This window comes from Aegilops tauschii, chromosome 2 (genome assembly GCF_002575655.3).
Source record: "Aegilops tauschii subsp. strangulata cultivar AL8/78 chromosome 2, Aet v6.0, whole genome shotgun sequence".
NCBI classification, from domain to species: Eukaryota; Viridiplantae; Streptophyta; class Magnoliopsida; order Poales; family Poaceae; genus Aegilops; species Aegilops tauschii.
Genome location: NC_053036.3, coordinates 319,495,576 through 319,518,568, shown reverse-complemented (window position 1 = coordinate 319,518,568; position 22,993 = coordinate 319,495,576). Strand labels below are relative to the sequence as shown.

The following is a 22,993-nucleotide window of genomic DNA, read 5'->3' as shown; positions in this document are numbered from 1 at the left end:
CTTGCTTGCCGTTCTTCTTGAAGTTCCCCTTCTTCCCTTTGCCCTTTTCTTGAAACTAGTGGTCTTGTCAACCATCAACACTTGATGTTTTTCTTGATTTCTACCTTCGTCGATTTCAGCATCACGAAGAGCTTGGGAATCGTTTCAGTTATCCCTTGCATATTATAGTTCATCACGAAGTTCTACTAACTTGGTGATGGTGACTAGAGAATTCTGTCAATCACTATCTTATCTGGAAGATTAACTCCCACTTGATTCAAGCGATTGTAGTACCCAGAAAATCTGAGCACATGCTCACTGCTTGAGCTATTCTCCTCCATCTTTTAGCTATAGAACTTGTTGGAGACTTCATATCTCTCAACTCGGGTATTTGCTTGAAATATTAACTTCAACTCCTGGAACATCTCATATGGTCCATGACGTTCAAAACGTCTTTGAAGTCCCGATTCTAAGCCGTTAAGCATGGCGCACTAAACTATCAAGTAGTCATCATATTGAGCTAGCCAAACGTTCATAACGTCTGCACCTGCTCCTGCAATAGGTCTGTCATCTAGCGGTGCATCAAGGACATAATTCTTCTGTGCAGCAATGAGGATAAACCTCGGATCATGGATCCAGTCCGCATCATTGCTACTAACATCTTTCAATTTAGTTTTCTCTAGGAACACATATAAAACATAGGGAAGCAACAACGCGAGCTATTGATCTATAACATTATTTGCAAAATACTATCAGGACTAAGTTCATGATAAATTAAAGTTCAATTAATCATATTACTTAAGAACTCCCACTTAGATTGACATCCCTCTAATCATCTAAGTGATCACGTGATCCAAATCAACTAAACCATAACCGATCATCACGTGAAATGGAGTAGTTTTCAATGGTGAACATCACTATGTTGATCATATCTACTATATGATTCATGCTCGACCTTTCGGTCTCAGTGTTCCGAGGCCATATTTGCATATGCTAGGCTCGTCAAGTTTAACCTGAGTATTCTGCGTGTGCAAAATTGGCTTGCACCCGTTGTAGATGGACGTAGAGCTTATCACACCCGATCATCACATGGTGTCTGGGCACGACGAACTTTGGCAACGGTGCATACTCAGGGAGAACACTTTTATCTTGAAATTTAGTGAGAGATCATCTTATAAAGCTACCGTCGAACTAAGCAAAATAAGATGTATAAAAGATAAACATCACATGCAATCAAAATATGTGACATGATATGGCCAGGATCATCTTGCGCCTTTGATCTCCATCTCCAAAGTACCGTCATGATCTCTATCGTCACCGGCATGACACCATGATCTCCATCATCTTGATCTATATCAGTGTGTCGTCAGATGGCCGTCTCGTCAACTATTGCTCTTGCAACTATTGCTATCGCATAGCGATAAAGTAAAGCAATTATTTGGCGCTTGCATCTTATGCAATAAAGAGACAACCATAAGGCTTCTGCCAGTTGCCGATAACTTCAACAAAACATGATCATCTCATACAACAACTTATATCTCATCACGTCTAGACCATATCACATCACAACATGCCCTGCAAAAACAAGTTAGACGTCCTCTACTTTGTTGTTGCAAGTTTTACGTGGCTGCTACGGGCTGAGCAAGAACCGTTCTTACCTACGCATCAAAACCACAACGATAGTTCGTCAAGTTAGTGTTGTTTTAACCATCTCAAGGACCGGGCGTAGCCACACTCGGTTCAACTAAAGTTGGAGAAACTGACACCCGCCAGCCACCTGTGTGCAAAGCACGTCGGTAGAATCAGTCTCGCGTAAGCGTACGCGTAATGTCGATCCGGGCCGCTTCATCCAACAATACCGCCGAACCGAAGTATGACATGCTGGTAAGCAGTATGACTTGTATCGTCCACAACTCACTTGTGTTCTACTCGTGCATATAACATCAACGCATAAAACCTGGCTCGGATGCCACTGTTGGGGAACGTAGTAACTTCAAAAACATTTCCTACGCACACACAGGATCACGGTGATGCATAGCAACGAGAGGGGAGAGTGTGTCCACGTACCCTCGTAGACCGAAAGCGGAAGCGTTAGCACAACACAGTTGATGTAGTCGTACGTCTTCACGATCCGACCGATCAAGTATCGAACGCACGGCACCTCCGAGTTCAGCACACGTTCAACCCGATGACGTTCCTCGAACTCCGATCCAGCCGAGCTTTGAGGGAGAGTTCTTTCAGCACGACGGCGTGGTGATGATGATGATGTTCTACCGACGCAGGGCTTCGCCTAAGCACCGCTACGATATGACCGAGGTGGATTATGGTGGAGGGGGGCACCGCACATGGCTAAGAGATCCAAGGGATCAATTGTTGTGTCTATGGGGTGCCCCCTCCTCCGTATATAAAGGGGGGAGGAGGAGAGGGCCGGCCAAGGGGAGGAGGCGCGCCCAAGGAGGGCAATCCTACTCCAAGTAGGATTCCCCCCTCTTTCCTAGTCCAAGTAGGAGAGGGGAAGGAAGGGAAGGACAAGGAGAAGGAAGGAGAGGGAGGAAAAGGAGGAAAGGGGGGCCGGCCCCCTAGTCCAATTCGGTTTGGGCTAGGGGGGCCGCGCGCCCTGCCTCCTCTCTTCCACCACTTTGCCCATGAGGCCCATTGCTTCTTCCTCGTATTCCCGTAACTCCCCGGTACCCCCGAAAATACCCTAATCACTCGGAACCTTTCCGATGTCCGAATATAGTCGTCCAATATATCGATCTTTACGTCTCGACCATTTTGAGACTCCTCGTCATGTCCCCGATCTCATCCGGGACTCCGAACTACCTTCGGTACATCAAATCACATAAACTCATAATACAATCGTCATCGAACTTTAAGCGTGCGGACCCTACGGGTTCGAGAACTATGTAGACATGACCGAGACATGTCTCTGGTCAATAACCAATAGCGGAACCTGGATGCTCATATTGGCTCCCACATATTCTACGAAGATCTTTATCGGTCAGACCGCATAACAACATACGTTGTTCCCTTTGTCATCGGTATATTACTTGCCCGAGATTCGATCGTCGGTATCTCAATACCTAGTTCAATCTCGTTACCGGCAAGTCTCTTTACTCGTTCCGTAATACATCATCCCACAACTAACTCATTAGTCGCAATGCTTGCAAGGCTTAAGTGATGTGCATTACCGAGTGGGCCTAGAGATACCTCTCCGACAATCGGAGTGACAAATCCTAATCTCGAAATACGCCAACCCAACAAGTACCTTCGGAGACACCTGTAGAGCACCTTTATAATCACCCAGTTACGTTGTGACGTTTGGTAGCACACAAAGTGTTCCTCCGGTAAACGGGAGTTGCATAATCTCATAGTCATAGGAACATGTATAAGTCATGAAGAAAGCAATAGCAACATACTAAACGATCAAGTGCTAAGCTAACGGAATGGGTCAAGTCAATCACATCATTCTCCTAATGATGTGATCCCGTTAATCAAATGACAACTCTTTGTCTATGGCTAGGAAACATAACCATCTTTGATCAACGAGCTAGTCAACTAGAGGCATACTAGTGACACTCTGTTTGTCTATGTATTCACACATGTATCATGTTTCCGGTTAATACAATTCTAGCATGAATAATAAAGATTTATCATGTTATGAGGAAATAAATAATAACTTTATTATTGCCTCTAGGGCATATTTCCTTCAATACCTACCTATGGATTGAGTAAGATCCTTCAAGTAAGTTGTCATCGGTGCATGCAATAAAAATTGCTCTCTAAATATGTATGATCTTTTAGTGTGGAGAAAATAAGCTTTATACGATCTTGTGATATGGAAGAAATAAAAGCGACGGACTGCATAATAAAGGTCCCTATCACAAGTGGAAATATAAAGTGACGTTCCCTCGCATTAAGATTTTCTACATCCAACTATAAAAAGCGCATGGCAACCTCTGCTTCCCTCTGCGAAGGGCCTATCTTTTACTTTTATGCAAGAGTCATGGTGATCTTCACCTTTCCTTTTTTCATTTTATCCTTTGGCAAGCACCTCGTGTTGGAAAGATTCTGATATATATATATATATATATATATATATATATATATATATATATATATATATATATATATATATATATATATATATATATATATATATCCAATTGGATGTAAGGCATCATGAACTATTGTTGTTGACATTACCCTTGAGGTAAAAGGTTGGGAGGCGAATCTATAAGCCCCTATCTTTCTCTGTGTCTGATTAAAACTTTGAACCCATACATATCGCGTGAGTGTTAGCAATTGTGAAAGACTAAATGATAGTTGAGTATGTGGAGTTTGCTAAATCAAAGCTCTGACATAGACTCTTCTTGAAAATAAGATGAATTGTAATTGTTTGATGACTAATAACACGGTTTGTTAGTTTTCAAGAAAGTTTACGATCTATACTTTAACATGTGAATAGCTTGTTACTTGATCATGCAAAGTTCTATGAGTTGAGCTACTGTTATGACATATAATGATGCTAGAAAAGGTGATTGAAATTATCATTGATCAAACTTATGCACCTGCTAGCATTCAGACTTCATAAATTCTTTCTTTTATCATTTACCTACTCGAGGACGAGCAGGAATTAAGCTTGGGGATGCTGATACGTCTCCAATGTATCTATAATTTATGAAGTATTCATGCTATTATATTATCCATCTTGGATGTTTAATGGGCTTTACTATGCACTTTTATATTATTTTTGGGACTAACTTATTAACCCAGAGCCCAGTGCCAGTTTCTGTTTTCCCCTTATTTCAGTGTTTTGCAGAAAAGGAATATCAAACGGAGTCCAAACGGAATGAAACCTTCGGGAGAGTTATTTTTGGAGCGGAAGCAATCCAGGAGACTTGGAGTGCACGTCAGGGGATCAACCAGGAGAACACAAGGCAGGGGGCGCGCCCACCCCCCGGGCGCGCCCTCCACCCTCGTGGGCCCCTCGTGGCTCCCCTGACCGACTTCTTTCGCCTATATATATATATATATTAATATACCCTAAAACCATCGGGGAGCAGAATAGATCGGGAGTTCCGCCGCCGCAAGCCTCTGTAGCCACAAAAAACCAATCGGGACCCTATTCCGGCACCCTACCGGAGGGGGGATCCCTCACCGGTGGCCATCTTCATCATCTCGGCGCTCTCCATGATGAGGAGGGAGTAGTTCACCCTCGGGGCTGAGGGTATGTACCAGTAGCTATGTGTTTGATCTCTCTCTCTCTCTCTTGTGTTCTTGATTTGGCACGATCTTGATGTATCGCGAGCTTTGCTATTATAGTTGGATCTTATGATGTTTCTCCCCCTCTACTCTCTTGTAATGGATTGAGTTTTCCCTTTGAAGTTATCTTATCGGATTGAGTCTTTAAGGATTTGAGAACACTTGTTGTATGTCTTGCATGTGCCTATCTGTGGTGACAATGGGATATCATGTGATCCACTTGATGTATGTTTTGGTGATCAACTTGCGGGTTCCGCCCATGAACCTATGCATAGGGGTTGGCACACGTTTTCGTCTTGACTCTCCGGTAGAAACTTCGGGGCACTCTTTGAAGTACTTTGTGTTGGTTGAATAGATGAATATGAGATTGTGTGATGCATATCGTAATCATGCCCACAGATACTTGAGGTGACATTGGAGTATCTAGGTGACATTAGGGTTTTGGTTGATTTGTGTCATAAGGTGTTATTCTAGTACGAACTCTTGAATAGATCGATCCGAAAGAATAACTTTGAGGTGGTTTCGTACCCTACAATAATCTCTTCGTTTGTTCTCCGCTATTAGTGACTTTGGAGTGACTCTTTGTTACATGTTGAGGGATTGTTATATGATCCAGTTATTTTATTATTGTTGAGAGAACTTGCACTAGTGAAAGTATGAACCCTAGGCCTTGTTTCCTAGCATTGCAATACTGTTTACGCTCACTTTTATTACTTGTTACCTTGCTGTTTTTATATTTTCAGATTACAAAAACCTATATCTACCATACATATTGCACTTGTATCACCATCTCTTCGCCGAACTAGTGCACCTATACAATTTACCATTGTATTGGGTGTGTTGGGGACACAAGAGACTCTTTGTTATTTGGTTGCAGGGTTGCTTGAGAGAGACCATCTTCATCCTACGCCTCCCACGGATTGATAAACCTTAGGTCATCTACTTGAGGAAAATTTGCTACTGTCCTACAAACCTCTGCACTTGGAGGCCCAACAACGTCTACAAGAAGAAGGTTGCGTAGTAGACATCAGTGCCGGTCAGGCCGGACGTTTGAAGCCCGTTTGAGGCATCCGTCTAGGTCGAAAAAAGTGACCGGTCAGTGACCGGGTGGCCCGCCCGGGCGTTTGAGGAGGGTTTCAGGCGCCCGGCTATAGATGCTCTTAGGCATCTCTAACACTGACCTGCAAATTTCTTTGGCATCCGTCCACGGACATCGATGTAGGAACCGACCATACAACCATGTCTGCATACATTTCAACTACCGTTTGACCTAACCTGACAAAATTCATGCAAACACGACGGATTTCATTTAAGCTGGCCGAAATTCATTACATTTTGAACAGTTCGTATAAACCAAATGAAATTAATTACATTTTTTCATATAAACCGGACTAAACCCTACGCTATATCTAAGATCGCGGACGCGTGTTCCCCATGTCATGCCATGAGCCTCGAGAACTGAAATCTTCGGTCATTACCTTAGCCTTCTCCAGTTTCACCTCGGCGCTCTCCAGCTCCACCTCTGTACCTTCGTCTCTGGAGCCCCGCGAAGTGAATTTGTTCACCTCCATATCGCTGCCAAGTGGCCAATCAACCAACGATGTTCAGCCCACCAAGATTGGTTTCAACGGGATGGGAAGAGCAGTGGCCTTCTTGGAAGCCGAGCGGCGGCGACCTACCATGCACTACTCTTCCTCACTGCCGTCGGCACCCGCAGATGTGCCGGCTTCGTCCTAGAGCTGGCAATGTCCTCCTCGTTATCGCTCTTGCCCCACACCTCATCCGCCGCCTCGTCGAACTTTCTGTAGCTGGCTGCCAATTCAACCTAATGGAGGCGGTACATCCAACGGTCGCGGCGGATCTCACAGGTGGAGCGGTAGGAGTCAACCAGTGCCTCCTGCTCCGCCACGTCCACGTACAACACGATGATCGTGACGGCGGCGAGTTGCTCCTTCGCGCGCCGGTGCTCCTCGAGGAGGCAGAGGTTATAGTGCTGGTCGGCCCGCACGTATTGCAACTTGGCCTCCTCCTCCTCCCGCAGCATGTCCATATAGTGCGCACGGGCCTCACCGATGGTGAGGCCGGCATGCACCGGCGAGGAGGGTGGCGCCGGCTCGTCATCCATTGGGGCGTCGTTAGCCTCCGTCTGCTGGCCGGGCTGCCAGCCGACAGGAATGGAGGCCATCTCCTTCTTCATCTATGTGGAGAGGGTGTCCTAGAGAGCTTTGGAGCACGAGGAGGCCATGGCGGGCATGGTGCAGAGAGGAGAAAGGGATCGAAGGAGGATGAATGTGGCTATGGCCGGGGCTGGGGTTTATATAGCGGACAGATGGCAATGGGCCGCTGCGGTGTGGTTAATAGTGGGCGGCAGACGCATGGGTGATGGAGTAGGTTCCTCGGGAACCGCGATGTTTAATGTAGGGAGGCGGACGGACTGGCGTCATTTGAATGCGGAGACATATCACGTGCACCGGGAAGCGGCGTGGGTGGCGCTCGGCCGGCGCGCCGCTTCAATGCCGACAACAATGAGAGGTCGCGTCGCTCTGGCCGGGCATGAGTGCGGCACTAACCCTTTGGAGCGGTGCTGACTGTTTCGGCGGGAAGAGCACATGGGCGAGGGAGGGGTTAATGGTGGGGCAGGGCACTCAGAAGCGGACGTGGCAGCGCTCCGGATGCCCGCAAAGCCACTCATAATTTGTCTTCGGTTTGCAAAATGGTTGTTAGAAATGAAATAAAGTTGTCACAAAGTAGTTCAAGGACATACCTAATATGGCGAGTTTGTTTTTGTGAGTTGTCGTTATTAAATAATAATATTTTATTGCTTTCTTCACTTTATAAAGTGTGTGTTTACGTACATTAAATTGAGCTTAAATAATCCCTACTACCTCTCTCTCAGTTTACAGGGCGTGCGCGTATTCCTAGGTCGTCAATTTGACCACCTAATACAAGTCATATATTACAAAAATATACCAATATAAATTTCAGATGTTCTATTTTCAAACGATATAATTTTTGTGTTATATAGTTTATATTAGGGTGATAAAATTAGCAACCTAGGTATACGCGTAGGACTTGTAAACTGAAACGGAGGTAGTACATGTTTTTTGAAACTTATAATCCCTACAATTTTGAGGTCGTGAGTGAGGTCGTATCCCGCTCTTCCCCACGCGTGCAACCGTGTACCCTCTTTGCGCAACTGTTGATTTCACCGTTCCTCTAAAATCAGGACCAGCCAAACGCAGCGGTAATCCAAAGCGCCAAATTTGCTCCTTTCAAAGATTACATGGATGGAGCAGTACCAGAGAAACTAGCGAGTATTGGGGTGGGGGCACTACTTCAGACAGCTTTGCTTTGGACTTGCTCTACCTTCTAAATTGAGAAATGGCTATCATCACATCTTGTTAATTGCTCGTGTGGCCCGGGTGCCATGTGCTGCCTGCAGTTGGCGAGTCTCTCGTCGACGGACAAACATTCTTCGGGCTGTGTCACGTGGACAAAACAACATACTACAACGACTGATTGATTGTTTATACAAGAGAGTATGGTTGTATTCTTTCAGAACGAATGTTTGCCCGTCATTCTTGCAGTAAAGCTTAGACTTTAGACTAGTACCGTATGGTTTCGCTAGTTTGTTTAGGAAAAAGCTCTTGTACGTTATTTATAACAAAAGGAAAAAAAAAACATCTGCATGATTTGCGTACGTAGAGTAGTATTAAAGCCATCATAAGAGTCGGTATGCATGCTGGATGGTTCCCTTTTCTCTTTACTGCCGGTGCCTTGTGTGGATACTCTTTTGGTTTGGTTTTCTTCCAAGCTAAGCTTTCTTCCTTCTTGCAGAGAAGAAGCTTCTTACAGAGAAGTTGTTCAGCTCATGCTAATGTACATGTAGATATCTACACCTTTCGTTCCTAAATATTTGTCTTTCTAAATATTTCAACAAGTGACTATATACGAAGCAAAATGAGTGAATCTACACTCTAAAATATGTCTAAATACATCCATATGTGTTCATTTGATATATCTAGAAAGACAAATATTTAAGAACGGAGGGAGTAGTATGTAAAACTGAAGTAATCTAGTTTCTCATTGCTTGATCTGAGATACAGAGAGAGAGGGGTACATATAGCGGCCGCAACCAGTTCCACAACGTGGGCATAGTGGTGATCGTGGGCAGGAGCGTGGGCGCTCCTGAGCTGACCAAGTCTGTCGCCTCCCCCCGCAGTGTCAGCGTGGGGTGTGACGACGTTAAGACTGAAGCGAAGGTCGACGAAGGTCGCCGTCAGCAGCCCCTTGGTGAAGATGTCTGCGAACTGAGCACTTGTAGGAACATGAATAACTCTGACCTCACCTATTGCTACTTTCTCTCTTACAAAGTGGATGTCTATCTCTATATGCTTAGCTCTACGATGCTGAACAGGATTACATGACATGTATACAGCAGAGATATTGTCACAATACACAATAGTGGCCTGGTGAATAGGTCGGTGAAGTTCGCCAAGGAGCTGACGAAGCCAAACTGTTTCTGCAACTGCATGAGCCACCGAACGATACTCAGCTTCCGCGGAGGACCTGGAGACTGTTAGCTGCCTTTTGGAAGACCAAGAAATCAAATTATCACCCAAATAAACACAATATCCGGAGGTAGATCGTCGAGTGTCCGGGCATCCTGCCTAGTCCGCATCAGAGTACGCTGTAAGAGTGTTGGGGGGGAGGTGTTGATGAAGAGACCGTGGTCGAGGGTGCCCTTGAGGTAGCGGACAATGCGATGGATGTGTTTGAGATGTGGGAGACGGGGATCATGCATGAAGAGGCAAGCCTGCTGGACAGGGTAGGCGAGCTCAGGGCGAGTGAGGGTCATGTACTGCAAGGCTCCTGCTAGGCTACGGTAAAGAGTGGCATCGGGGATTGGGTCACCACCGGAGGAAAGTTTTGAGCCTGTTTCGGCAGGAGTGCGCATCGGATGGCAATCGAACATCCCGGCCTTGGAAAGGATGTCGAGGGCGTACTGCCGTTGGGACAGAAAAAGACCCGAGGAAGAGCGGGAAACGACGATGCCGAGAAAATGATGGAGGTGCCCGAGATCTGTCATGCAGAATTCCGCCTGCAGAGAGGAAATGACGTGCTCAAGAAAGGACGAGGAAGAAGCGGTGATGACAATGTCATCAACGTATAAGAGGAGGTACGCAACATGAGCATCTGTTTTGAAGATAAAGAGAGAGGAGTCAGACCGGGAAGGGAGGAAACCAATAGTGTGAAGAAACGCAGCGAAACGTTGAAACCAAGCACGTGGAGCCTGTTTTAAGCCGTATAGTGATTTCTGCAGATGGCAAACATGGTCAGGATAGGTTGGGTGAGAGAACCCGAGAGGCTGCCGACAGTACACCGTTTCATTGACAGAGCCATGGAGGAAAGCATTTTTCACGTCGAGTTGGTGGATTGGCCAAGCCGAGGAGACCGCTATGCTAAGCACCACACGGATGGTGCTAGGTTTAACCACCGGAGAGAAAGTCTCGTCGAAATCAATGCCAGGTTGCTGCGAGTCACCGCGACAAACCCAACGGGCTTTGTAGCGCGCGAGTGATCCATCAGAGTTGAATTTGTGGCAAAACAAACCACTTTCCTGAGACAACATTGGCGCCGGTAGGACGGGGAACGAGAGACCAGGTGTGATTCTGGAGAAGAGCATCGTACTCGTCCTTCATGGCTTGGAACCAGTGCGGGTCAAGCAAGGCTGCCTTGTAGGAAGTGGGGATCGGTGAGATAGTGGGTGCGGAAAAGGAGGCTGTCAGGTTGAGGCGACGTTGGGGAAGGCTGAACCCAGCTTTGCTGCGGGTGCGCATGGTGTGGGCATTGGCAGGGGTAGGAACGGGAACTGCACAAGGTGGTAGGGGGAGCGGCGTGGGAAGGAGAAGAGGGGACGATGGGGCGAGAGGTGGAAGAAGAAACAGATTGGTGGGGCAGGGGAGAGGGAGAGGAGCTGTTTACGTGGGGGGAGGAAGAGGAGTTGTTTATTGGGGTGGAGGAGGCACCAGAGGCGGCTGCATGGGGTAGGGTTGGTGGGGTTGAGAGAGAGAGGGGGTGGTGGGTGATAGCTACGTGGGGTTAACAGCGATGGGTTGCGAGTGGCTCGGTGGCGCCCGATCAACGTGAACAGTGCCATGCACGGCATGCACGTCGATCCGAGGAGGCCTGGGCGGGGTGGACTGAGCATGGGTGGTTGAGAGAGGAGAGGAGAGACTGTCAGAGTGATGATGCACAAAGGGAAGCGTGGTTTCATCGAACGTGACATCACGGGAGAGGATGATCCGACTAGAGGGAAGATGGAGGCAGCTATAGCCACGATGATCATCTGAATAGCCGAGGAAAACACAGGGCAATGATCGTGGGGCAAGTTTGTGGGTTGTAGTGGCGGAGAGATTTGGAAAGCACAAGCAACCAAATATGCGAAGATCAGAATAGGAGGGAGGGGAAAGAAAAAGAGAATCGTAGGGAGAGAACTTGGGGCATGTTTTAGTGGGTCGAATGTTGAGGAGAAACATGGCATGACGGAGGGATTCTACCCAGTACTGCGGTGGCATGGAGGCTTGAATTAAGAGAGTGCGAAGTATATCGTTGATGCTACAGAGGGATCGTTCAGCCTTTCCATTTTGAGGGGAAGTATATGGACAAGAGAACCGAAGAAGAATGTCGTGATGAAGAAAAAAATCAAGGTTGCAAGCATTGTCGAATTCACGTCCATTGTCACACTGAAGAAAACGAATAGGGAGGGAGAAATGAGTATACACATATCGTTGAAAGTTGACAAACACAGTGTGCGCGTCAGATTTGAAACAAAGAGGGAAAGTCCATATGAAATGTGAGTAGTCATCCACGATTACAAGATAGAATTTAAATTCGGAGACACTAGGGATAGGGGACTACCATAGATCACAATGTAACAATTCAAAAGGAAAAGAACTACGAGTAGTAGAAGAGCTAAAGGGCAGTCTAACATGCTTGCCCATCTGGCAGGTTTGACATAAAACAGAGTCATGGGCCTCGCGAGCATGCGGCAACTGGAACTCGCGAAGAAGAGTGGTCGTGGTGGTGCTGTTGGGATGCCCAAACCGTCGATGCCAAAGGGAGATGGAAGCGACCATGGCGTGGATGGAGGGTGATGAAGCGACGCCGCGGACAGTGTACAGGTCATCAGAACTATTGAACCGAGCGATCACCTCCTTGGTGTGAAGATCCCACAGATACACCCAGGGGATCAAACTCAACAGAAACAAGGTTGTCAATAGTGAATTTACGAACAGATATCAGGTTTTTGATAAGAGCAGGCGCCACAAGAACTTCACGCAAAGATAGGTTAGGAGAGAGCAAGGTAGAACCAGTGCACGTAATGGGGATGGAAGAACCATTGCCTACTGTTATGGAAGGAAAAAGATAAGGTTGGAGAGAGGAAAGAGAGGAGCTAGACGCAGACTACTACCTCTTGAGCACTGCGTTGGTTTTCCCTTGAAGAGGAAAGGGTGATGCGGTAAAGTAGCGTAAGTATTTCCCTCAGTTTTTGAGAACCAAGGTATCAATCCAGTAGGAGACCACGCTCAAGTCCCACGCACCTACACAAACAAATAAGAACCTTGCAACCAACGCGATAAAGGGGTTGTCAATCCCTTCACGGCCACTTGCAAAAGTGATATCTGATAGAGATGGTAAGATAATATTTTTGGTATTTTTATTTATGATAAAGAGTGAAAGTAAAGATTGCAAAATAAACGAAGATAGAAATAGCTAGTTGACGGAAGATTAATATGATGGAAGATAGACCCGGGGGCCATAGGTTTCACTAGCGGCTTCTCTCAAGAGCATAAGTATTATGGTGGGTAAACGAATTACTGTCGAGCAATTGATAGAATTGAGCATAGTTATGATAATATCTAGGTATGAACATGTATATAGGCATCACGTCTGTGACAAGTAGACCGACTCCTGCCTGCATCTCCTACTATTACTCCACACATCGACCGCTATCCAGCATGCATCTAGAGTATTAAGTTCATAAGAACAGAGTAACGCACTAGGTAAGATGACATGATGTAGAGGGATAAACTCAAGCAATATGATATAAACCCCATCTTTTTATCCTCGATGGCAACAATACAATACGTGTCGTTTCCCCTACTATCACTGGGATCGAGCACCGCATGATTGAACCCAAAGCTAAGCACTTCTCCCATTGCAAGAAAGATCAATCTAGTAGGCCAAACCAAACTGATAATTCGAAGAGACTTGCAAAGATAACCAATCATACATAAAAGAATTCAGAGAAGATTCAAATATTGTTCATAGATAATCTTGATCATAAACCCACAATTCATCGGATCTCGACAAACACACCGCAAAAAGAGTTGCATCGCATAGATCTCCAAGAAGATCGAGGAGAACTTTGTATTGAGATCCAAAGAGAGAGAAGAAGCCATCTAGCTTATAACTATGGACCCGAAGGTCTGAGGTAAACTACTCACACATCATCGGAGAGGCTATGGTGTTGATGTAGAAGCCCTCCGTGATCGATGCCCCCTCCGGCGGGGCGCCGGAAAAGGCCCCAAGATGGGATCTCACGGGTACAGAAGGTTGCGGCGGTGGAAATAGGGTTTTGGCTTTGTATCTGATGTTTTCGGGGTACGTAGGTATATATAGGAGGAAGAAGTAGGTCGGTGGAGCTACGAGGGGCCCACGAGGGTGGAGGGCGCGCCCAGGGGGTAGGCGCCCCCTGCCTCGTGGCTTCCTCGTCGATTGCTTGACGTCCACTCCAAGTCCTCTGGGTCACGTTTGTTCCGAAAATCATGTTCCCGAAGGTTTCATTCCGTTTGGACTCCGTTTGATATCCTTTTCCTTCGAAACACTGAAATAGGCAAAAAAACAGCAATTTGGGCTGGGCCTCCGGTTAATAGGTTAGTCCCAAAAATAATATAAAAGTGTATAATAAAGCCCATTAAACATCCAAAACAGAATATATAATAGCATGGAACAATCAAAAATTATAGATAAGTTGGAGACGTATCAAGCATCCCCAAGCTTAATTCCTGCTCGTCCTCGAGTAGGTAAATGATAAAAATAGAATTTTTGATGTGGAATGCTACTTAGCATAATTTTCAATGTAATTCTCTTATTTGTGGCATGAATATTCAGATCCGAAAGATTCAAGATAAAAGTTTAATATTGACATAAAAGTAATAATACTTCAAGCATACTAACTAAGCAACTATGTCTTCTCAAAATAACATGACCAAAGAAAGTTCATCCCTACAAAATCATATAGTTTAGTCATGCTCCATTTTCGTCACACAAGAATGCTCTCATCATGCACAACCCCGATGACAAGCCAAGCAATTGTTTCATACTTTAGTAATCTCAAACTTTTTTCGACTTTCACGCAATATATGAGCGTGAGCCATGGATGTAGCACTATGGGTGGAATAGAATATGATGATGGGGGTTATGTGGAGAAGACAAAAAAGGAGTCTCACATTGACGCGGCTAATCAACGGGCTAGGGAGATGCCCATCGATTGATGTCAATGCAAGGAGTAGGGATTGCCATGCAACGGATGCACTAGAGCTATAAATGTATGAAAGCTCAACAAAAGGAACTAAGTGGGTGTGCATCCAACTTGCTTACTCACGAAGACCTAGGGCATTTGAGGAAGCCCATTGTTGGAATATACAAGCCAAGTTCTATAATGAAAAATTCCCACTAGTATATGAAAGTGACAAAATAAGAGACTCTCTATCATAAAGATCATGGTGCTACTTTGAAGCACAAGTGTGTAAAAAAAAGGATAGTAGCATTGCCCCTTTTTATTTTCTTTTCTCTTTTTTGGGCCTTTCCTTTTTTTGGCCTTTCTCTTTTTTTGGGGACAATGCTCTATGAATGATGATCATCACACTTCTATTTATTTACAACTCAATGATTACAACTCGATACTAGAACAAAGTATGACTCTATATGAATGCCTACGACGGTGTACCGGGATGGGCAATGAATCAAGAGTGACATGTATGAAATAATATGCATGGTGGCTTTGCCACAAATACGATGTCAACTACATGATCATGCAAGGCAATATGACAATGATGAAGCGTGCCATGATAAACGGAACGATGGAAAGTTGCATGGCAATATATCTCGGAATGGCTATGGAAATGCCATAATAGTTAGGTATGGTGGCTGTTTTGAGGAAGATATAATGAGGTTTATGTGCGATAGAGCGTATCGTATCATGGGGTTTGGATGCACCGGCGAAGTTTGCACCAACTCTCAAGGTGAGAAAGGGCAATGCACGGTACCGAAGAGGCTAGCAATGATGGAAGGATGAGAGTGCGTATAATCCATGGACTCAACATTAGTCATAAGGAACTCACATACTTATTGCAAAAATCTACAAGTCATCAAAAACCAAGCACTACGCATATGCTCCTAGGGGGATAGATTGGTAGGAAAAGACCATTGCTCGTCCCCGACCGCCACTCATAAGGAGGACAATCAAAGAACACCTCATGTTTCAAATTTGTTACACAACGTTTACCATACGTGCATGCTATGGGACTTGCAAACTTCAACACAAGTATTTCTCAAATTGACAATTACTTAACTAGCACAACTTTAATATCACTACCTCCATATCTCAAAACAATCATCAAGCATCAAACTTCTCTTAGTATTCAACGCACTTATAAGAAAGTTTTTACTAATCTTGGATGCCTATCATATTAGGACTAATTTCACAATTTAAGCAAATTACCATGCTGTTTTGTAGGACTCTCAAAATAATATAAGTGAAGCATGAGAGAACAATAATTTCTATAAAACAAAACCACCACCGTGCTCTAAAAGATATAAGTGAAGCACTAGAGCAAAAACTATATAGCTCAAAAGATATAAGTGAAGCACATAGAGTATTCTAATAATTTCCGAATCATGTGTGTCTCTCTCAAAAGTGTATTCAGCGAGGATGATTGTGGTAAACTAAAAAGCAAAGACTCAAATCATACAAGACGATCCAAGGAAAACACATATCATGTGGTGAATAAAAATATAGCATCAAGTAAAGGTACCGATGGACGAAGACGAAAGAGGGGATGCCTTCCGGGGCATCCCCAAGCTTAGGCTTTTGGGTTGTCCTTAGATTTTACCTTGGGGTGCCTTGGGCATCCCCAAGCTTAGTCTCTTGCCACTCCTTGTTCCATAATCCATCAAATCTTTACCCAAAACTTGAAAACTTCACAACACAAAACTTAACAGAAAATCTCATGAGTTCCGTTAGCGAATGAAAACAAAACACCACTTCAAGGTACTGCAATGAACTCATTATTTATTTATATGGGTGTTAAAACTACTGTATTCCAACTTCTCTATGGTTTATAAACTCTTTTACTAGCCATAGATTCATCAAAATAAGCAAACAACACACGAAAAACAGAATCTGTCAAAAACAGAATAGTCTGTAATAATCTGTAACTAGCACAAACTTCTGGAACTCCAAAAATTCTACCAAAATAGGACGACCTAGATAATTTGTTTATTGCTCTACTGCAATTGGAATCAGTATTTTATCACGTTCTGGTGATTTTTAACAATTGTATTCGTGAACAGAAAGTTTCTGGAATTTTCAGCAAGATCAAATGACTATCATCCAAGAAGATCCTATAGGTTTTACTTGGCACAAACACTAATTAAAACATAAAAACAAATCTAACCAGAGGCTAGATCAAATATTTATTCCTAAACAGGAGCAAAAAGCAAAAAAAACTAAAATAAAATTGGGTTGCCTCCCAACAAGCGCTATCGTTTAACGCCCCTAGCTAGGCATAAAAGCAAGGATAGATCTAGGTATCATCATCTTTGGTAGGCAATTCTTCAATAGAACACATATAACCCTTAGGAATTTCTTTCCTCTTATTATTGATCAAACTCTTAGGCAAGAAATCAAGAAATTCATTTGTAGCAAACGGTTCCTTAATGATAGCAAAAAAAATTAGGATGAACACTTATTTATTTGAGGTCCGCAGTTTCCTTAGAAGATTCACCCATATTTTTAGGAACATACATAAGCTTGGCAATTTTGGTAGGAGTATTTGGAGTATTTTTTAGGGAAGAAAAAGCGGACCCCAAGTTGGTAATAATACCCTCAAGCTTATTAATTCTAGTGGAATCTTGATCTATTCTTTCATTAACTATGCGTTCCTTTTCTTTAAAAAAATTCAAAGTAACTCCTACCTTAGATCAATATTGGGTAATTTGATTGTGGATCTTCTTATCCAAACTCTCAATCAATTCCGTAGTAGCAACTTTATTTTCAATAATTTCAAGCCTTTGCATCACATGTTCCAACGTTAACATAGTTCCATTAACCAAAAGAGGTGGTGAGCCAAACAAATCTATCATAGCATAATAAGAATCAAAAGTATGGCTACCCAAGAAATTCCCTCCAGTAACGGTATCAAGAATAAATCTATTCCAAGGAGTGATGCCTACATAAAAATTGCGAAGAAGAACGGAAGTAGATTGCTTCCTAGTAGATCTATTTTGCGCATTGCAAATTTGGTACCAAGCATCTTTCAGATTTTCTCCCTCCCTTTGTTTAAAATTAAGAACTTCATTCTCGGGAGACAAAGGAGTATAAAGAGGACTAGACATGACGGCACACGGGACACAAGAGGCAAGCGAAAAAGAGGAGAACAGAAAAAAGAGGGCGAATAAAACGGCAAGGGTGAAGTGGGGGAGAGGAAAATGAGAGGCAAATGGCAAATAATGTAATGCGAGGGATAAGAGTTTGTGATGGGTACTTGGTATGTCTTGACTTGTGCGTAGACTCCCCGGCAACGGTGCCAGAAATCCTTCTTGCTACCTCTTGAGCACTGCGTTGGTTTTCCCTTGAAGAGGAAAGGGTGATGCAGTAAAGTAGCGTAAGTATTTCCCTCAGTTTTTGAGAACCAAGGTATCAATCCAGTAGGAGACCACGCTCAAGTCCCACGCACCTACACAAACAAATAATAACCTTGCAACCAACGCGATAAAGGGGTTGTCAATCCCTTCACGGCCACTTGCAAAAGTGAGATCTGATAGAGATGATAAGATAATATTTTTGGTATTTTTATGATAAAAAGTGAAAGTAAAGATTGCAAAATAAACGAAGATAGAAATAGTTAGTTGACGGAAGATTAATATGATGGAAGATAGACCCGGGGGCCATAGGTTTCACTAGCGGCTTCTCTCAAGAGCATAAGTATTATGGTGGGTAAACGAATTACTGTCGAGCAATTGATAGAATTGAGCATAGTTATGAGAATATCTAGGTATGATCATGTATATAGGCATCACGTCCGTGACAAGTAGACCGACTCCTGCCTGCATCTACTACTATTACTCCACACATCGACCGCTATCCAGCATGCATCTAGAGTATTAAGTTCATAAGAACAGAGTAACACATTAGGTAAGATGACATGATGTAGAGGGATAAACTCAAGCAATATGATATAAACCCCATCTTTTTATCCTCGATGGCAACAATACAATACGTGTCGTTTCCCCTACTGTCACTGGGATTGAGCACCGCATGATTGAACGCAAAGCTAAGCACTTCTCCCATTGCAAGAAAGATCAATCTAGTAGGCCAAACCAAACTGATAATTCGAAGAGACTTGCAAAGATAACCAATCATACATAAAAGAATTCAGAGAAGATTCAAATATTGTTCATAGATAATCTTGATCATAAACCCATAATTCATCGGATCTCGACAAACACACCGCAAAAAGAGTTACATCGAATAGATCTCCAAGAAGATCGAGGAGAACTTTGTATTGAGATCCAAAGAGAGAGAAGAAGCCATCTAGCTAATAACTATGGACCCGAAGGTCTGAGGTAAACTACTCACACATCATCGGAGAGGCTATGGTGTTGATGTAGAAGCCCTCCGTGATCGATGCCCCCTCCGGCGGAGCGCTAGAAAAGGCCCCAAGATGGGATCTCACGGGTACAGAAGGTTGCGGCGGTGGAAATAGGGTTTTGGCTCCGTATCTGATGTTTTCGTGGTACGTAGGTATATATAGGAGGAAGAAGTAGGTCGGTGGAGCTATGAGGGGCCCACGAGGGTGGAGGGCGCGCCCAGGGGGGTAGGCGCGCCCCCTGCCTCGTGGCTTCCTCGTCGATTGCTTGACGTCTACTCCAAGTCCTCTGGGTCACGTTTGTTCCGAAAATCATGTTCCCGAAGGTTTCATTTCGTTTGGACTCCGTTTGATATCCTTTTCCTTCGAAACACTGAAATAGGGAAAAAAAGCAATTTGGGGCTGGGCCTCCGGTTAATAGGTTAGTCCAAAAAATAATATAAAAGTGTATAATAAAGCCCATTAAACATCCAAAACAGAATATATAATAGCATGGAACAATAAAAAAGTATAGATACGTTGGAGACGTATCACGGACATGTGTGAGGATGCACCAGAATCAAAAATCCACTCCGTACCTGTGTCTTGGGTGGTAAGCGAATTCATGGCCGTGAGAAAGGCAGCCTGGTCCCAGGTCGGCACGGTCGGCGTAGAGGACGAGGCAGCAGCGGGAGCCGCCACCGGCGCCTGATCCCATGGTGATGTAGTGGGAGGCGCCGACGACGCCTGATCCCATGGTGAAGTAGAGGGGCCGCCGTAGTGGTACGCTGATGAAGCCGATGGCGGGAGCGAAGGCTGATAGAGAGGCTCATACGCCGTGTAGGCATGCGGCGGAGGCCGCGACCCGAGGAGGCCCGGGGCACCGAGCTGAGGACGCATGCCAGGTGGTGCCCAGGCGCCGCTGTACGCGGGAGGGGCGCCATAAGGAGAGGGCGCAGACCACAGCATAGGCCAGGCTTGGACGAGCCCGGTCCAAGGATCGTGCAACGGGCGCAGCAACGATGAAGGAGCGGTCGGGGCCGGTGTAGGGCCCGATGATGATGCAGGTGGCGGCGCATAGGAGGACGAGGACGCCCCCGATGAGCGCGGCTGGGAAGGATGATAGACGGAGTTCTTGCCCTTGTAGTTTGGGCTTGGGCACCATCCAGGGGGCGGCTGTGTCGAGGACGACCCGGAGAGCGTGGCTGGAGTCGGGGCAGGAGCCGATGCAGCAGGGCGCATGGTGGCGTGGAAGAGACGCGGGACGCCAGCCTTACGCGCCTGGGTCTGCTCCTCCATCTGAAGCATGGAGCGGGCCTCGGCGAGCGTGGGCAGCGGGCGGAGGAGAGGGATGAGGGTCGCCTGCTGCGCAAACCGGTCATCGAGTCCGCCCATCAGGGCGTGCAGGAGAGACCGATCGGCAACCACCTCGCCCAGCTCCCGAAGCTCGTCGCCAATCGCCTTGATGCGCTGACAGAAGACGCCCACAGGGCGGCCGCCCTGCGTGATCGTGCGGAGCTCCGTGTTGAGGGCGGAGACCCGAGCATCACGGTTGTCCTGAAAGAGTCGGCGAAGTTCGGCATAGATATCGCGCGCGGAAGCGTCATCGGTGACTACAAGATTGAAGAGCTCGGTCGAAATACGTGTGTATAACCACTGGATGATGGCGAGGTCGTCCTTGACCCAGCGGGGATCGCTAGGAGCGGGAGGCACGTCGCCGGAGATGTGATGCAGAAGAAAGCAACGACCAAGGTGAATCTCAAAGAGATGGCGCCAGTGATAGTAATTGTGGCTGTTGAGGTCAAGAACTATGGTGATGAATGGGGTGATATCGGTAATGGTGTCGCTGAAAGAGAGGGGAGAAGGTAGGACGAGGGTGGAAGAGGGCTGGGTGTCGGAGATGGGGGCGGTAGCCATGGGAAGAGTTGGTCCGCCGGCGAGAGGGGCAGTCGGAAGAGGAGGACGGGGTGGTGGTTCCCTGCCGGGGTTGGTCATGGCGAGGGAAGAAGGTAGGGATCGATGTCTGATACCATGTAAAACTGAAGTAATCTAGTTTCTCATTGCTTGATCTGAGATACAGAGAGAGAGGGGTACATATAGCGGCCGCAGCCAGTTCCACAACGTGGGCATAGTGGTGATCGTGGGCAGGAGTGTGGGCGCTCCTGAGCTGACCAAGTCTGTCGCCTAACATAGTACTCCTTTCATATTTTTCTAGTCTGCATATAAAATTTGTCTGAAATCAAACTATACAAAGTCTGACCAACATTATAGAAAAAATATTAACATTCAAATACAAAAGCAATATCATTAGGTGCATCTTGAAATTATTTTTCATACCATACAACTTTAATACTGTAGATGTTAATATTTTTTTAATACAAAATTGATCAAACTTTGTGTAGTTTGACTCCAAACAAATCTTATATGCGGAGTACTAGCATTTAGCGCCATCTACGATTTTCTCCTACTAAGAAGGAAAAGAAAATCAACGACAAAGTAAAACTAAGAAAAAAAGGATGATTTCCAGTTAATGGAATCATTAGGTTCTTTTGGGAAACATTGTAATGAAGATATTAAGGAGACCAATAGTGATGGAGACACACAACATTTTCCACGGAGATAAACGTAAATACTACTCCACCAGTGTTGTTTTTGGTGGCGAATTTTGGAAACTCTATTCAACAAAGGCGTCCACCGAGCAGTCAGCCAGCAGGCTACTTATCAGAAAACCAGGAGGTCCATCAATTCAGCTCTCGATCCTATCCAACTTACAAGCATGCTGGTACACAGATGTGCATGACCATTTGCTGATCTAGATACTTGTTCAATTACAAAGAAAATCAAAACTATTACAGAGCTCTCCAATTTGCATGGAAATAGGTGCCACAACTAAATGGGAATGATGGCGAGTATTCCAGAGGTTAACCACCTTTGTCGGTGTCAAAACCGGCATATCTCGAGTAGGGGGTCCCGAACTGTGCGTCTGAGGATCAATGGGAACAGGAAACAAAGGGGACACAATGTTTACCCAGGTTCGGGCCCTCTTAAAGGAGGTAAAACCCTACTTCCTGCTTGATTATATTCAGTGAGTATAGGGGTTACAAGAGTTGATCTACTTCGAGATTGTAATGGCTAAACCCTAGTTGTCTAGCCTATGAGAATTTCGATTGCCCCTACGGACTAAACCCTCTGGTTTATATACACATCGGTGGGGCCTAGGGTTGTACAGAGTCGGTTTGTAGAGGAAGGAAATTACATATCCGGACACCAATCTTGCCATCCACGCATAGGGAGCTACCCGGATACGGGGAAAGGTCTTCCGCTTTGTATCTTGACGGCACATCAGTCCGGCCCATATCGAATAGCCCGTACACCCGAGGACCCCCCCCCCCCCCCCCCCCCAATCCAGGACTCCCTCAACCTCCACGCAACCCGTTTCCATCACTATCTCCTTGAAGCCACGAAGGTTTGTAACGATGACTCCCTCTCGTATCGCCATTGCCTCACCAATGAGAGGATCAAGTAAGTCCAAGAAGTGGCTTGCTCCAAGCCCCTAGGAATGATGTAGGTGGCGGAGAGAATATTACATGGAAACCTAGTTTCAAAGAAAACTTCGTGAAAACCACGTTTGAAAGTTCCAAAAAATTAAAATAAATACGGGATGTAAAGCGGGTGTTGTTCTATTGCCATGTGAAATTCCTAGTTCAAACACACTACCATTTACGAGTTATGAAAAGAACAAATTCCACTACAACAAGTTTTGCACTGCTCCGGTGAGGGAGGCGCGATGACGCCGGCGTGCCTTCGCCTTGCTTCAGTGCTTGTAGTCGTCG

At 45.3% G+C, this 22,993-nt stretch overlaps 1 protein-coding gene across 1 annotated transcript; it reads right to left on the bottom strand.

Annotated features, from left to right (window-relative positions):
* Positions 1-12,438: 12,438 nt before the first annotated feature.
* Positions 12,439-21,155, bottom strand: LOC141040982 (uncharacterized). The gene is made up of 2 exons (XM_073507091.1): positions 19,760-21,155; positions 12,439-12,578 (listed from the first exon to the last, which is right to left on the bottom strand). Exons 1-2 carry the CDS (start codon positions 21,153-21,155, stop codon positions 12,439-12,441), a joined length of 1,536 nt encoding a protein of 511 aa, XP_073363192.1.
* Positions 21,156-22,993: the final 1,838 nt, after the last annotated feature.